The sequence below is a fragment of the Ochotona princeps genome, chromosome 20 (genome assembly GCF_030435755.1).
Source record: "Ochotona princeps isolate mOchPri1 chromosome 20, mOchPri1.hap1, whole genome shotgun sequence".
In the NCBI taxonomy this organism is placed as follows: domain Eukaryota; kingdom Metazoa; phylum Chordata; class Mammalia; order Lagomorpha; family Ochotonidae; genus Ochotona; species Ochotona princeps.
Genome location: NC_080851.1, coordinates 25,707,373 through 25,724,948, shown reverse-complemented (window position 1 = coordinate 25,724,948; position 17,576 = coordinate 25,707,373). Strand labels below are relative to the sequence as shown.

Sequence of the window (17,576 nt, the reverse complement as noted above, 5' to 3'; positions counted from 1 at the left end):
AACTGGAAACCACTGCCATAGTTTCAGGGGTAGCTGTTAAATAAGTCTGCACTCAGTCTCTTGCACCTTTAATATATAAGGTGTTCAGGAATCCCAAGAACAGAAGGAGACCTTCTGGCCATGGAAATGGACCGCTGTACTGACAGGCCCCAAGGGTTGCAGGAATGAACACTGATTACGCTCCCACTGGGTTCCAGGTAGGCTGGTGGGGAAGTTGTAAGCAGTAACTCAATGAGTGTGAATACAGAATCATCCTATGAGAACAGAGGGTAATGTCCTCACTTCACAGGTGTGGAACTTGTTAGAGATGTTAAGTCACTTGGCCAAGGTCACTTAGCCAGTGGGAGGTAGAGCAAGGACCTAACACCAGGTTCTTTCTCTTAATCCCTGTTAAGGCACTGGAATAGGTGACAAGGGTAATAAGCAAAGGACAAAAATCAAGTCTGCTTGATAGTTCAGCTCACACCTTCTCAGTGTGGGGTCACCAATGGTGTCTGGTTTGGGTTGGCAGAATCCACATATTATTTCCAATAATCAAGTAGTCTAGCACTCAGGTTCCTAATCTTTTTCTTTCTTTCTTGTGTTTTGGCTCCATGGGGTTGTCTAGTGCAACCTATGGGTATCTCACCACTATCATGATGGCACACACAGACATGTACAAACATGCATATATATGTATATACATATATATTATAGGGTACTAATGCAGCTAACGCATTGGAACAACAGAACAGTCAAAAATAAACTTGTGATACAGCAATCTATATATGTGGATATTTGTCCACTCCATAAGAGCAACCAGTAGGTCTGAAAGCTACTATAATTTTAAAGTTGTCATAAACACAACAGTGGTTTCATGTGTAACATGAAAATAGCCTGTCTTCTACCAGTGACCAGTGACAAAGTCCAAGATACTGCAAATGCCTTTGTGATATGTGTGCCTAAACTCACAATGGAAGGAAGGGTTACATTTTGTAATTCCCAATGGAAAGAAATACAGCTTCAGTCAGAGGTCAGTAAGAAAGGCAATTTCTTGTCTTATAAGTCCACTATACTTTGAATCTTATCCCATTATTTTAAAAAATATAATGATTATCTAGTGGCAATGCTAAGTCTGTCCCAAGTAAGACTTCACTGTCCAAAACAGTATACTTTCTTTTTCTTTGCTCTGATGGTGAATGATATCAATCCATTGCAGACTTTGTTTGATAATTAATGTCCAGAAACAAATCCACGGTGGCTGGAGCACAGCACCTTTGCTGAGAAGCCCTACTTGGAGCGATGCTTCAGACAGACAGTTGCTTCTTTGTTGGGAGGTATCACAGATGTACCACTGAGAGACCACAACCACTTCAACACAAAGCTGCTAGGAAACAGAAACCAGTGCCTTGGCTAAATAAAAGAGTTCTTCTGCAAGGCTCAATGGCCAGTGGTCTATCAGTGATTTGAGAGAACAAAGACTCCTTGTAAACCTAGCATGGCAGGGGCTGAAAACTGTGATTTCGAATAAGGTCTGGGCTGAGGATGTCAGAAAACCAAGGTCATACCAGGAAATTCTAACTGATGAGAAGACCCATTTCCCAGATCCAACAGTGAATGCTTTGGGAAGAGTAAGACTATGTTCTCAAATTTCTGGTTGGCCTGGAACTAAAATAAACCCAGATTTAGAGCATCCTTTGGGAAACAAAAATGTAAGTTTATCTATACATAAGTCGTGCAGGCTTCCTGCAAGATGAACACATATCATCAGGGTATCATAGTTCAGGAGTTCCTCCATGGCTGCATACTGGAATCGCCTGAGTAGCTCACATACCGATGTCCAGCTCTTCCCCAGACCAGTGGGCAGCTGTTTTTGCAAGCATTGAGACAAGCTGGTTTGAGAAACAGAAGTGGGTTAGTGAGGTTCCCAGGTGCTTTGTCCTTTTTCCCCGTGAAGGAGTTTCGCCTTGTTCTGTGATTTTTCTTCACCAAGAAAAGGCAATGGAAACAGTATTCTCGAACTTTTGAGTAATGACCTTAAAAGGGCTGTCACTTTTCACTCCTCAACTTAAGTGACCAGTGTTGAGAAGGAGCCCAGGATATTGCAGGATTAGAGGCATCAGGAGAGAGTGCTGGGGACTAGGAGGCCACCATGGATGCACCAGTTTCAGCCAGGCTCCCAGCTGAACGCAGCTGCTGGTGCGACCTCAGCCTACCCCATGTGGGTGAGTCAGCCTGCTCGGTCCATTCAACTCCCATCACTGTGAGAAATCATACATGGTTGTCTTAAGCCCCAGAATTTTTGGAGTAATTTGTTATTCTGCAATAAATAACTGAAGAAAAAGGGAAATATTTACAACTCTTTATTCTTTTTCCTGGAAGAACTGTTATCCCTATCTTGGAATCTTCGTAGGGGTTGCAAACCAATTCACGATACATCTTTCTAACCTAGTTATAAGACATCATTTCATGCAGAGCTTAGGCAGAGTATGACTCCAAGCAGACAAAAGGAAGGCCAACTGCCCAAGTGGTTATACGCTATCTGCCAGCTCTGAGGGCTCGCAGGCATGTTTTCTGGGTGGCCTTTTGGGCAGACACTGAGATGCATGATCATACCCCTCGTCTCCCAGGATGGATTTGCTACCCAGCTGCAAGGAGGCAATGAGCACACAGTGCCCAGCCCTGGGGCTCTTCAGGGCCTGCTCTCCTGCACAGAACTGCTCTTGCTCAAAGCCTTTCCTGCACCAGCCTACTTTAGGTGGCTGGGTGAAGTAGGTGCGTTCTCTCCAGAGCTCTGTGACATTATTCCTCCCTTGGTCCAGGCCTGCTTCCTGCTCCTTCCCTTCACAGGTGTTGATACCCTGCACTTGGCCTCAGTACCTTCTCTTGGAGAACCCAACCTGCCGCTGCCAGGAGGAAGCTCTCTGGAGGTAGGGGTATGGTTTGCCTGTTGTGCCCTGGGGCTCTGTCCTCAGTCTGAGTCCCATTTCCCTGGGTTGGGGAGATGGAGACGCCCAGCCCATGACATGCGGACATGCCTGTATGCAACAGACCCACAAGTCCAGGCAGTAGTGAAGATCTTGTTTCTGGATTTTTGTAACAAAGCCAAGCACTTTGCCAAGGGAATGAATTGAGTTTGGTAACCATTGTCTGGAGTTCATGTCACAGTTACTTTCCTCCATTTATAATTTTTCAATCCCCTCTGAACTAGTCAGATGCAAAAGTCATCTAATGTTCCTTGCTCTCTCCATTTGAGAACTTACTGCTAAAGAACTTTCTGGACCTGTCAGGTCCCTCAGGGATAAATTCATAGTGCCATGCTAAATTTTAAAATTCTGAGAAAATGGCTCCTCAGTGGGAATTCTAAAAAAGGCAGGCTGGGGGGTGAGGTGGGAGGCAGCCAGCCTCCATGGGAATGTGACAAGTCTGCCCTGGCTGTTCTACCCAGTCACGGGACTCCATTTTGAAGCTGTGACCAGCCAAGGAGACAGAAATGAGATGCTAATTGTAGCAAAGCTCAAGTAGGAAACCATGGCTATCAATGCTTCCAATCTGCACCCTATGCTTTTCCTAGATCTCTGTTTCCTGTACGCACTCCTCATGCCTTCAGGGAACAAGGTAGTCCACAGCACCTAGAAGTGCTGGCTGCCATCGCACTACCCCCTGCTGCCACCCACCATTGTATACTGACCTCCCCCCAATGCAGGCAAGCAGCCTGGATCCAGCCTCTGTGTGTTCCATCCCCTCCTCTCCACGGACCTCACAGGTACCAAAAACCCTGTGGAATGGTCAATGATCTACATTCAGGCTGTCAGTCTCAGATGCCTTCCCTTCTTCAAGCCTTGGGCAAGCTACTAGTGGAAGCATCCGTTGCCTCGTTTATGAAGCAGGAAGGGGACTGGCAGGCAGCTACCTGGCTCCCACGGGAGTGTGTGGTGATGCCAGCTGATGGCTCACTGAGCTCAGGAATTGGTAGTCTTCCTCAGCATCTTCTGGAGCTCCCCACACTCCCGTGAAGGGACGGTTCTTGCTCGGAGCGTGCTGAAGCAGCAGGCACTCTGCAGCCAGTAAGTGGCAAAACTGGGAGTTCAGTCAAACCTAGGTCAAGGGAGAGTATACATCTCAGTGCAGGCGTTGTGCTTGAGGGGGCTGAAAGTGCCCCCTATAGGAGAGTACCAGGGATGCCACCATGTGATGCATTCGCCATGGACATGCGGCCTTAAGGCTGGCATAGGCACATGGCAAACACTGACTCACCAACTGGGGCCTGGCCCTCACAGTTTGGACATTCCAATGCTTGCTCCTCCAATTTCTATTTCAGGGGCCAGGGGCCAGGGGCTGAGGCACCTTCTTTCAATCAAGCCTCTAACCTCACCCTCCGTTTCTGGAGTCTCTCAACCCTTCATCTGCCCTACTCTTATCCTAAAGAAGAGCTCTGAAATGTGCTTATCAATCTTCTGATAGACAATGCAACACACACCCACACACCCCTTATTTCCTCCTCAAGAAGCCATAGTCTCTTTCCAGCTTCTCTTCCTGCTCTCCTCCTCCAAGCTCCCAACTATGACCCGGGCAATGCACTCTGCCCATGCCCTGTCCTGTACTGATTCATGTGTCCACATACCATCCTCTCTCTGCTCATTTCAGTCAAATTCCGGAAAAGTGCCCAGATTAGCCATCACTTTTGTTGTCATTGGATTAATCTGGCCTCACTGCCTACTAAGCTCTAGTGCTTTTCAAAAACCTAATATTCTCTGTCTGCGGGAGGTGTTCCTACGGGTGTGACTCAGAGTGAACCATGGACATGGTATTTGTTATCTCGCAGCCTGCTTGAATTACAGCAGACATGCACACAGGCTCCAGTTCACACTGCCCCGGTACACTGCTGTGATCCCATCATTCCAGTGGTGAGAACACTTGGGAAACAGAAAAACACTGGGCCAGAGGATAGGATTCCTGGGATCTAACCTCAGTGCAGATGTGAAATGGACGCAAGGCTGTAGGGAAAACCTCCAGCTGTCAGTGTCCTCCCCGGCAAAAAAGAAGAGCCAACACTGACTGAGATGACCACCCTGTAGCCCCTGAGCAGACCTGAACTGGTAACTGAAAATGTAAAAACAACAATGACTCAGACTGCCATCCGGGAAGCCAGACTTGTTGTTGCAAATTATGCCAACCTCACAGTAAAGTCTCTCACATGATGTGGATGGGATGAAAACCAATCAATGACACAAACTTTCCTTCCAATATTTACGTTTGGTCTCAATAAAAAGGTTTTGAGGAAGATATTTATGTTTTATTTATTTATTTTTAAGTGTTTGTTTATCTGAAAGGCAGAGAGACAGAGACAGAGATGTTCTGGCAAATAGTTCACTGCCTTCATGTCCATAATAGCTGGAACAGAGCCAGACCAAAGCCAAGGGCCCAGAACTCACACCAGGTCTCCAGAGCACATGATGGTCCCAGCTACAGCAGCCATCACCCGCTACCTTCCAGGATGTGCATGAGCGGGAATCCTGAATTGGAAACACAGCCGGCACTAGAGCCTAGGCATCCCACGTGGTCTAACCACGGTGCCCAGCACCAGCCCCTATAAAACCATTCTTAAACTCCTCAGTGTGGCTGTTACTCTGATATATATTTTTTATTCCTAAATGTGGACTCCAATCTTCTTTGGGTCTATTATGTCGATTCAATGATGTAAGCAAAACATGTTCTGCATGGTGAAAGCCGATGGTGGGGCCAGTGTGGTAGCCTAGTGGCTAAAGTCCTCCCCTTGCATGCACCAGGATCCCATATGGGCACCGTTTCGTGTCCCAGCTGCTCCACTTCCCATCCAGCTGCCTGCCTGTGGCCTGAGAAAACAGTTGAGGATGGCCAAAAGCCTTGGGAATCTGCCCCCCACACGGGAGACCCAGAAGAGGCTCCTGGCTCCTGGCTTTAGATCAACTCAGCTCAGGCCACTGTGGTCACTTGAGATGGAAGATCTTTCTATCTCTCCTTCTCTATGACAAATCTGCCTTTCCAACAAAAATAAATAAGTCTTTTTTTTAATAAAAGCAAGTGGGGAATAGCAACTTGACATTGGCAGAGGGGTACAGAGAGACACTGAAGGGAGCCACAAGGTGGCCTGGACAGTCAAGGAAAAAGAGCTGCACATCTGGACCAGACATGATGCTGGAAGGGCTCAGGGTCACTGTCATAGTGAGTGTGGCCTGCCCGGGTCCCTGGCCGACCCTGATCCCAGCACTCACATTCTCTGTGTGTACTCTCTGGCTCTGGCTCCTCATCGGTGGTCAGAGATATATGGGCACATGCACACTCCACACATGGAAGCGTGGAGGGGATTATGGCATGTGCTGATGGCTCCTGCCCTGTTCTACACTGCCTGCTACCTGAACCCCTTTGGGTACTCATGAATGATCCATCTTAGATATCTTAGAATTCAGCCTGAACCTCAGATCTCTTGATGTGAACACACAGGACTGCCCATCTCAGTCCCTGCTCCTCCGAGGTGAGGATGAGAACATAAGGGGACAGTTGTCATTCCTTGAAGCGGACATATTAGGTAGCCATCAGGACACAGGTCGATCTTGCTTTTGATTTTTAAACTTGGAGCTGCGGTGTTTGGCAGCAACTGAGGGTCCTTTCCTGGCAGACATCCACATGTTTCCGTTGCATGGATCCGATGCTGGAGATGAAGTCCATGACAAATGTGGGTTTTCTTCATTATCAGATGCTTGACATTCAGACAGAATTCCCAGATGCCGGCCTCACAGAGAGTGCCTTTGTCCACAGTGGAGCTCCTCCCTGCCTTCATCACTCCCCCAGCCAATCTCCCAGACCAAGGCTTGAGGCAGTGAAGGGAAGGAGCTGGACCAGTGACTGGAGAGCACTTCTGTGAACCTCGAATCTCTGGTTGTGTGACCAAGCCCTCCCTAACATAAACATACATGGGCCCAGCTTTGGGTTCTCCATTTTTGGGCAGTTTGTTCCTCAGTGTGTTCTGCATTCCCACATCCTGGTGTGATATTTTACCTCCTGGCAAGTAGCAAACTGCTCCCCTAAGCTGCATGTTTGACACAAACAGCTAGGTGGGACACAAGCTTTCAGGAGCTGGTCAGGGGTCACGAAGTCACAGGTAGTGGGGCAGCCATGGAGGCATCTTAAGACTCTGTGATGCCATGGAGGCTGGCAACACGCTCATCACAAAAGCTGTGCTGGCATCTGGGGAAGGTCACATGCCCATGATGCTCTGGCTGCTCCCTCAATGGCCTGAGAGTGAATACTCCAACTTTTCCCTAGGGGTTGGCTTTTAATGAAGCATTTGCCTACATCTAGACTTTCAGTATTTATCATTTCCCTCTTGTTGTATACACTCTTCTAAGCAACCGAAGGTAAGAATAAAAAAATAACAACAGCAACATTTATTACCAATTAAGTACTATTCTAAGCTTGTTGGCATACTTAAGGCCTCTCAACATCACAATAAAATCCCAGAGTGACTTACACAGCAGGAATGTATTTCTCACAGTTCTACAGGCTGGCAAATCTCAGACCAGAATGCCAGCATGGCTGGGCTCTGATGTGGGCCCGCTGCCTGGTCTGCTGTGGCCTCTTGAGGCTAACTGTGAGCCAGTGCACAAGCTCCCTGATGTCCTTCCCGCAAGGACACTCATCCATACCAGTCCCCAGGCTAGGCATCACTGAACCTGTTTCATCACCATACAGGCCTCAGCTCCATACACACAGGGATTCAACAAGTGAATCTGGTAAGTACGCAGCTCAGCCACAGCAGGTAGAAATGACTGGAATTTTATAAATAAACAAGTATTGTGAGACCATATGCTTAGAGAGCAGTAGAAGCATAGAAAACTAGAAGGAAGTTCAATAGAAAATATCAATCAAACCTAAAGCACTGAGGGGAAAAAGGGATGGAAATCAAGCTATTAGGGATAAAATGAAATGGTATGATGCCCATGTAAATAGAGTTTTAGAGAAAAAAGGAGGAACGTAATATATGAAGGCATCATGACTACAGTTTTTCCAAATATGACAAAAAAATCAGATCCAAGATTCTGAAAGTTCAAAAAAAACCCAAGCAGGATATGGATACACACACACACACACACACATAAGGGTTTTAAAAATTCATGGAAATGGAGTTAAAAGATACATTTATTTTGGTGCAAAAATATTTGAATTCAGTCCATATAAAGACAACAGAAAGTTCATGAAAAATTCATATTATGCAAAAATTACACATTGATTTAAAATTTTTTTGCACCAAAATAATTTTTAATTCCATCTTTAGATAACATTAAGTGCCCTTGCATTATATAAACACATAAAGTAGTCTAAATAGTATAATTTCCAGAAAACCAACAGAAAAATCATAAAAATAGGCCCCCCCAAAAAAACCTCTAAAGAATTGAAGACCTTCAAAGGAATAGAAGTAAAGTTAACAGTCGAGTTCTCCTGAGAAATAATGCAACTGGGAACTCACAGGGTTAAGTTGCCTTTGACTATCCCACATTCTATACTGGGGCGCTAGGGTCGCAGTCCCAGCTACTCCAATTCCAATTCAGCTTCCTGTAAATGCACATCCTGGGAGGCAGCAGGTGCTAGCTTAATTAGCTGAGTCACCATCACCCATATGGGAGACGTAGCTGGAATTCCGAGTCTTTAACATCAACCTGCTTGTGGATGTCCCTCTGTCTCTCTCTCTCCTCTCTTTGCTTTTTACCCCCCACTCTCAAGTGAATAAAAATAAATCTTTTAAAAAAATAAATGACAATAAGATCTTTTGTGTGCTGAAAGACAAGAAGTGTCAAGCAAAGTATTCTGTTCCCTGGAAATGTCCTTTACGATGAAAGGCAACATAAAGACATTTTCAGACAAAAGCAGAAATAATTTGAACATAACTGTACTGAATTAAGTACTGAAAAGATTTCATTAGGCAAAGAAAAATGACACCAGTCAGAAGCATAGAAATACAAGAACGACTGAAGAGCAATTGTGAGGATAAACATATAGGAGGCTCTGAGGACCTGCTGGCTGGATCAATGCCATAAATATTGTCTTGCAGTATTTAACACAAAAAGCAGACAGCTGGCAAGGAAGATAAAGTGCTACATTTATCTGCAAAGTGGAGGAAGTCTAATTTATATTAGGATTAAATGGGTCCAGAATTTTTTTATTGTACTGTTTAGCCTGATCACTCAAAAGGACTAAAGGAATTTACAGTTAACAAGTTTATAGATAAGGAAAAAATGCAGTGGTACAAAACACTTGAGTGACAGGAAAGAGCCTAATAAGGAGAGGGAAAATATAAAGCAAGCAGAGAGCGAATATAAAACAAAAAATAAACAATATATTTAAGCACAATATATTAGTGACTTCATTCAACATGAAAGGAAAAGTAGTAGACCCTATTTAAAAAACGGAATGCCAACCAGGTACATTTTAAAAGAGGTATATCTTAACTATAAGGACACAGAAAGTTGGAAAGCAAAACATTGAGGAGAGACATTTCGGGGGTCATAAAACAAAATTTTGAATTTTTAAAATAATAAATATGTTTTCCGAACTTAAAACAGAAAAGAGTATGTTTATGTTGCAGACAAATGTAAACCTTGAAGATGCACAGCATTTGAAAATGAAGTAATATACTTTGAAACAACTCGTTAGTCAAAGAGGAAGAAATGCAATGGAAGCTATAAATAATTTGGATACAAATAACAAAATTATGACAGACTTTAGAGTGCATTTAAGGCCAGGCTTACCAAACCCATCACACTGAGTGAACAACCCAATAAAGAAATAAAGAAAAGCTGAAAATTTATGCTGTAAATATTTAAAGAATTATAAAAAAAAATAGCAAACCACCAACAAAGGAATTAATAGCAAGGACACAATAAGGATAAAAGCATAGATGAATAAAATAGAAAGCAAAGATAGAGTAGAGAAACACAGAGGGACAAAAGCTGTTTCTCCGGAAAGGATAACCTCTGACAAAATACAATATCACCACAGAGCTGAAGAAAAATTAAATGATAGTATAATGATGCCATTGAAGTAGCTTTATGTCAATAAAGTGGAAATTTTGAATGAAATAAAGAAATTCCTGGAAACAAAGAGGCCATGAAAACTATCTATTGCAGTGACTGAATCTGCCATTCAAAACATTCCCCTATAGGAAACTCCAACTCACACAAATGCACCAGTGAACTCCCTAACCCACAGGATACTTCAGACACTAGAAAGACAGGAAGCCCCTCCCATGCAATGTTAGGAGGCCAGCATAACCCTGATCCCCAAACATGAAAATGGCTTTACAAGAAAAGTACAGGAGAAGCATGTGGCCTGGGGTGGCAGGGAGGAGAGGAACTCACATCCCTCTTCCGAGGTTGGGCCTCAGAAAACACACTGGCTGTTGCATGACTTGGTTTAATGTCTTACTGACATTAGGGCTTATTTTCAATGCCACTCTCCCCTCCCCGTGGTCTGCAAGACCCAAGCATTTCTGTACCTGGTGGAAGTTCCCCACTTGCCGCACATAACCAGCCACCTCGGTATCAGTCTTGAAGATCTTCCAGACTTTCCTTCCCACCTTCTTGTACTCTTGGGATCCCTTCCACTCCATGGCCCTCAAGGAACGCTCTGTCAGCGAGGCGGCCACAATGATGTCCAGCTGACCGCTGTAGATCAGAACCTGAAATGGTACCAGGCCACTGGTGAATGCAGGAGTCAGAAGGTAAAGCCAACGAATTCAGCCCTGTATAGGGAGGGAGGCACCTGGAGCAAAAGGGAACATGATCTGCCCAGAGGAGCACCCAAAGTGACCAGCCAGGCAGATGCAAGGGGTCATTTCCTTCTTGGTTAGCCACACACACCAACCTGACAGAAACTCAAGCCTTGTCTCAACCACTGCACTCTTCCAAAAGCTTGATTCCTCACAGTTATCTGCATTGCAAAGTCGTTTTTTATTCGCAAAAGCATTTGTGTTGTATCATCCTCGTGCTACAGACAGATTTTCTTCTGATACATGACCAGGAGGACTGGCTTTGGTTAAATATCAGTAAAATTAAGGGCTATTGCACCCTAGGATTTCTGTGAAACCCGTGTTTCCTTAATTCACTTTCGGGCATGGCAGAGGCTACTAAACCTTCTGTCTGTCGTTGCTGGTCCAGAACGTCCTCTCCTGCACTAACTGCAGTAGCTAAAGCAGAGCTGTTTGAAGCAGACAGATCGAGGGCCTTCAGTTTGTTTACTTGCCACATGCTGCTTCTCAGACTCTAACTCCAATAGTGCACTGAAGGTCCATTCCACAGTGCTTTGTCCTCCCCAAACTGGTGGCTATAAAGCAGAAACCACACTAAGGCACCTCCTCCCTCTTCTACCAAAACCAATTGCAATTGGTTTGGAAAAGAATTCAGATAACGCTGATGGTGATGAGGTCATAAGGCCATTGAAGGCAGGATAAAAGGGAATTTTTCCATAGAAAATAAGGATCAATTCTTTGTCCAAAGACTTATGAGCACTGGGTCAGAGTCCTCATAACGTCAATTTGCAAACTGCATAACAGAAGTTTTTAAAATCATTATAGATTCCTGTATAACTCACCGCTTGAACACAATCTATAAGTGCTTTAACTGGTCAGCAATGAAGGCCACAATGGTACCGGAAGTCTACGGAATGTTGCGAAAAAGCATTTAAAACGCCTTACTGCACCACAACACGATGTCAGAAACGCTCACCACAGAATGGTAACTGAGAAAGTCAAACGTGAGGATTTCTTCAAGAAGTTAGTGGAAGCCAGAATGGAAAATAATCACTATATTTTGGTGCAAAAAGTTAAATCCATGTGATTTTGTCATAATATAAATTTTTATAAACTTTTTGAAGATTTTCCCCATATGTAGAATTTCAAGGTGTTTTTTTGTGGTAAAATATCTTTAATTCCATTTTCCCATGAAATTTTCAAAGGTTCCTTATATAAGGGATCTGTTTTCTTAAAGATCTATTTTTTTTTTTATTGCAAGGTCAGATATACAGAGAGGAATATCTTCCTTCCAAGGACTCACTCCCTAAATGACCCCAACAGCTGGTGCTGCACCAATCTGAAGCCAGGAGCCAGGAACTTCTCCAGGTCTCCCAAATGAGTGCAGAATCCCAAGTCCTTGGGCCATCCTCAACTGCTTTCCCAGGCCACAAGCAGGGAGCTGGATGGGAAGTGGAGCTGCCTGGATTAGAACCGGTGTCCAATGGGATCCCGGTGCATTCAAGGCAAGGACTTTAGCCGCTAGGCCACCATGCCAGGCCCTATATAAGGGATCTTAAAATGATGACTATGCATGCATGTACAATCACATACATAGAATGCAACGCTGGGGGGGAAACTGAGTTGATTAATTTAGATGCTAGGAACTTGGTTGGTTTCCCATTGTTTTCTGTTCTTAGGCTGTTTCTTTAATGTAACAAAGGTGAAATTCATCATTGATACTGCCCCCCCCCAACTCCAACAAGGAGATTTTCTTTAATATCACACTCTCTTTGATCTGTCTGGAGGCTCTGACTGGGCCTGAGTGAAGACCTTTAGTTGGATCTCAACCAAACGTAAAAGGTCTCACTACACATGTTTCCCTCCCTGCCTTCAATGGTTCGGGCTCCTTAAAAGGCTTACACATAATTAGAAAGCCCAGGACTTTTACACGCCCCAAATCCTCGAGCCGCAGTGGGACAGGATCTGGCCCAGATGAAAGAGCCCTGGGCCTCTCTTGCAGGAACATGCATCCTTTCATGTTGCTCAGTCACCACCATCATCCCCTCCACGCTTACAAAAAACACCCAAAGGAAAAACCCTGATAGATTTAAAGCCTCTTAAAGAAAAAATCCAACTCTACTACAGCAATAAAATATTTGCATTGTTTATACAGAGAAACTGCCTCAAAGGCCTTGAGTACGTGCAGCCTATGTTAAGCCTCCTACAGCTGTTTTGGTCAACAGTATGGAAGCAATTATATCTGATCAGTACCAGCGGACAGGCCTTAAATAACTTCGCCATTCTAGGAAAGCCTGATTATAACTGATTAACAAAGATAATCATGCATAAAGCAATTTCTCTTCCAGAATTCAACGCAAAGCTGGTTATTTAGGGTGTCTATTAATTTTTCCTCTCCCTGCTGCTGTAGGCAGCTTGCTTTGTCTCCTGTCTCTCATAGTTTTTTTTACTGGAATCATCACCATATTCTGAAATCAATGTGAACTTTTTTTTCATACTTAAGGGACAATAGCAAACATCCATAAATTAAAGAAAAACAAAGCTTATACATTACAGCAGCACGAAACAAGTTGGCTGAACTGAACTGAACTGAAATGAAGCTGTTTCCCTTGTTATTTAAGACTTGGCATAAACAAGAGCCTCGTTTTTCAGGAACAAAGCAGCGGAGACTGGCACAACCCTGCCCGAGTGATGGGTGGAGGCTCGCTCTTTCGGACAAATGGGAATCCTCCCTTTGCAAAGTAAGTGAAACATGCTGGACTTCTAAAGAGCACAGAAGTTGAATGCAACAATAAAAAGAAATCAGGTTAACAATCCAGCAAAGTGATCTCAGAGTCAGTAATGTAAAGCAGGCAGCAGGTTTCACTTTGATCTAAATGCCACCTTTAAGTCTGGGGAACCCCTGTGTGGGATGCCCCTGGGCTACATGGGTGAGTAAGCCAGTTCAGGATCCTATGATCCACGGTCAGTGTGACAAGCAGGTGGGTTGTGTCACAGGTGTAATTCTGAAGCTCACATTAGCTACCCACGTCCTGATAGAGTTCAGGACATGCCACTCACTGTAAAAGATTTGTACACACATTCATCCCACTTCTCCCCTGCTACAGTGACCAAGTGTCCTTCTTTGTCTTAGAGAGAGAGGCTTCCCACAACACTGGGCCTTCAGAGCCCAAAGTGGGGCAGGGCACGGGCAAAGCCACCCCTGAGACTGCTTGTATTTTAAGCAACAAGGTCTAAAGACAAATGGGAAAAGACAGATGAAGGCAGTTTTTAGCATGAGTTCTCTGGTCAACAGGAGCTCAAAGGGAGCAAAGAGGCAGGCAGGTTAAAACACCACTTGGCGTGTCCCACATCGGAGTGCCTGAGCTTGCATTCCATAGTGCAATGCCTAGCTTTGAGTCCCAGCTTCACTTCCAATTCCAGATTCCTGCTGCTTCACATCGTGGGAGGCAGCAGATGACGGTTCAAGGAGCTGAATGCTTGCAACCCACATGGGACACCTGGATGGAGCTCCTGGATCTTGGCACGCTCTAACTCCCAGCTGTTGCAGGCATGTTGGTAGTGAGCTAGCAGATGGGAAATCTTCACCTCTCTGTCCCTGTCTGTCTGACTTCTCCTATGAGGGTCACCTGTAGGCCTGCGTTAAGGAGCAAAGGCACACCTTTCAGAGATTAAAGGCCTGGCTGCTTAGCTCGCTGGAACTGATGGTTATGATGACGTGGAAACATGCTTAACTTCTGAAAAAACAATTCGATGAAAAATTATGCTTCTATGTGCTTGGATTCTATAATTACTACATTTTGAAAACCTTATATCAGTCTTGGGACAAGAATTTATCAAAACATCGGCAGTTAAACAGCTGAGGAATGGCTGGTTTGTATCAGCTTCCCAATTTTCTAATTTTTTGGTAAATGTGATTAGAATACTTCTATATTCTAACAATGTATAATATCAGTAGGAGTTTGGGCAGCTCAGCCTGGTAAAAGAGAAATCTTTGGGAAGAATAATCCTAAATAAATAAAATGTTATCAGTTTTTAATTTTTCATGAAAAATTAGCTTCACCTTAACTTGTAGAGAATCTTAAAAGGCTTGCTCCAATATGGCTCTGAGTGATCTGAATTACAAGTAGCCTTTTTCCCTCTTCGTCAAAAGGCAAAGCCAAGCATTTTTGTTCTTACTATTTTTAACTTTTCAAAGTACATTCATGTTCGAGGGGTCTTCAAAACGTTCCTGAAAAATCTACGCATGAGTTTCAATTTTTTTCTTTATGCCAAAATAAAGTGACCTTTTCATTCCATTCTCCTTGGACTTTGTGAAGTATACTGATGCATAATCTGGCTTTATTCTTAACTCCTTCACCAGGAAAGACTGGCAAGTTTCACATTACCCGCTTCCGTTGAACTGCTAAGAAAATGGTGATACTAAGAGGTCCCAGTGGAGTCTTTAGATCCTGGAAATCCTCAACTTCTAGCTAAAACTCCTTAAGAAAGGAGGTAAATCACTTCAAACCAACATTTATCAACTCCTCACAGATAAATGTTACATTGCTATCAAAATGCCTCTGGAAACAGCTGGGTGAGTGCGAGACGGTTTAGAAGCAAGCTTCATCTGTCTGTCCAAGTCTAGTAGCACCTGTTTGTCATTTTTCTGATTGTGTGGAGGAGGTGTGCGAGGGGACCACTCAGTGACAGGTGTCTCACTTCCGCTGTCGGAAGTGGCCTTGATTACGCAGCTGTGGCATGACCTTCAGCAGTTGGGAGCACAGGGACTCTCCTGCTTGCTATGCCTCCAGCCCAGAACTAGACAGCAAAAAGTCTACTGACAATTGCAGCATGGAAATTCAACTCTTTAAAGGTTTTATGTGATGCTGAAGTGTCATCAGCTGCTGTTTTGGCTCAACAAGTTGATGTTAGTTACTCCCTGGTAACTGTCCTTTAGGCCACCATCCGCTCAATGGATACAGCCCTGGGAGCTGTTCATCACAGAGTCCTGCCTCCTCCATGCAAAGGATGAGATGTGACCTACATGGGGGCACTCAAGTGCTCGCTTGCTAGAATGTGAACGTCAAGCAGAGGGACATGGCAGTCCCTCATGAACCCACCCACTGAATTGGCTTCCCGGAGCCTCAGAATTGTCCCTCGTTCCTATATTTCTTCTCCCCAGTGCTTCTGTTTCGCCATGGATTCTGTTACTCATCAGGTCTTCCAATGAATTTTTTTAAAAGCTTCGAGCAGCCAGAATTGTTCCTCCTGCTGACAAATCATGACCCTTGGCCCAATTTCGCACATAGCGGCATGCCATAACTGGCAACCCCTAGACACATGAGTTAGCTTCCAGGAGCTATAGGCCACTTCTCGGCACAAAGATGATCGCATCTACATTACCTGGAGTGGGGATTACTGAGACCATGGAATGAAGTTCCCTGTTGCTGCCTGACAGGGAGCAGAAGCCTGCGGCAAGTCGGGGCCTCCTCCTCAAGGGAGGAGATGATCTGAAATGATTTTAAAGACATGACAAGGCACTTGTAAAGTAAACCTACAGGGTATATCTGCACGAAATGCTTGCTGTCATTCTCACTCTTTCAAACAAAGGTCTACAGGAGAGGAAATTCCATCAGGACAAACTTGAACCCAGTCACAGAAGCGGCTTCCATATGGGATCCCGGCACGTGCAAGGCGAGGACTTTAGCTGCTAGGCTATGGTGCCAGGTCCTAGAGTGCAGCTTTTAAAAGAAAAAAGTTGAGGGCCTGGAACAATGGCTCAACTGGCTAATCCTCCTTCTTGCAAAGGCCAAGATCCCATATGGGCACTCATTTATGTCCTGGCTGCTCCTCTTCCCATTCAGCTCCCTGCTTGTGGCCTGGGAAAACAGTCGAGGACAGCCCAGACCCTTGGGGCCCTGAACCCATTTGGAAGACCCAGAGGAGCCTTGAAGCTCCTGGCTCCTGACTTCAAAATGGCTCAGCTCTGGCCATTGTGGCCATTTGTGGAGTGAACCAGCAGATGGAAGATCTTTCTCTTTGTCCCTATTTCTCCCTGTAAATCTGCCATTACAACAAAAAATAATCTTTTTTTTTAAAGAAACAGAAAAAGTAGAATAATACCAGGATTCTCTTCTTCTCTCTATGTTGCCAAACTGCTCTGAGCCTTTCACACATGCCCAGGAGGCAGGTGCTGTTTAACCCACTTCAGACACATAGAGGCAGGCATATGGTGTACCCGCAATCACTCAACAGGTGACAAAGACTCAAATTCAGCTCGACCTGAATCCAAGCTGTGTGTGTCCATACCCTGTTCCACTTTGCCTGTCTACAGTCACTATCTAAAAGCACATGCTGAACGGGTGGTTTACGTGAGGCTTGGCATTTCATATGTAGAGGCCAAGTTGAAGGTCATTCTCTCAACAGTTTGCCATGAAGGACACATGTTCATAGGTAAGAGCAGAGGCCCCCAGGGATAAGTTTGAATGCTAGCTTTCCCACCTACCAACAAGATTATCTTAAGTCACTAAGCCCCTTCCAAAGCTCAAATTCCCTGTCTGTAAAATGAGCATAAGAAAATAACACGTGAATTGGAGGACTGCAGCACATACCACGTGCAAAGTTCTCAGCATCCCAGGCACAAAGTAACTATTCAAGGATGTTAGCTTCTAGCCTTACCACCATGCTTGGAGCAAGATAAAATATGTAATAGCTCCACAACTTCCAAATGAAATGTGGCCTGTGGATTACAGTTGTGACTCTGGATGAATAAGTTATAATTCTAACACAGGTGTACTGGGTCACTGATTTAACAAAACAAATGTCAGATGCT

The 17,576-nt window shown here is 44.6% G+C and overlaps 1 protein-coding gene across 4 annotated transcripts in view; it reads right to left on the bottom strand.

Moving 5' to 3' along the window:
* Positions 1–17,576, bottom strand: part of CPVL (carboxypeptidase vitellogenic like) — a 126,635-nt gene that overhangs the window by 15,396 nt on the left and 93,663 nt on the right. For all 4 annotated transcript variants that reach the window (XM_012926139.2, XM_058678141.1, XM_058678140.1 and 1 more), the window contains one exon: positions 10,511–10,693. In XM_012926139.2, the coding sequence (XP_012781593.2) occupies positions 10,511–10,693 (183 nt within the window). The remainder of the gene's footprint in view (positions 1–10,510; positions 10,694–17,576) is intronic.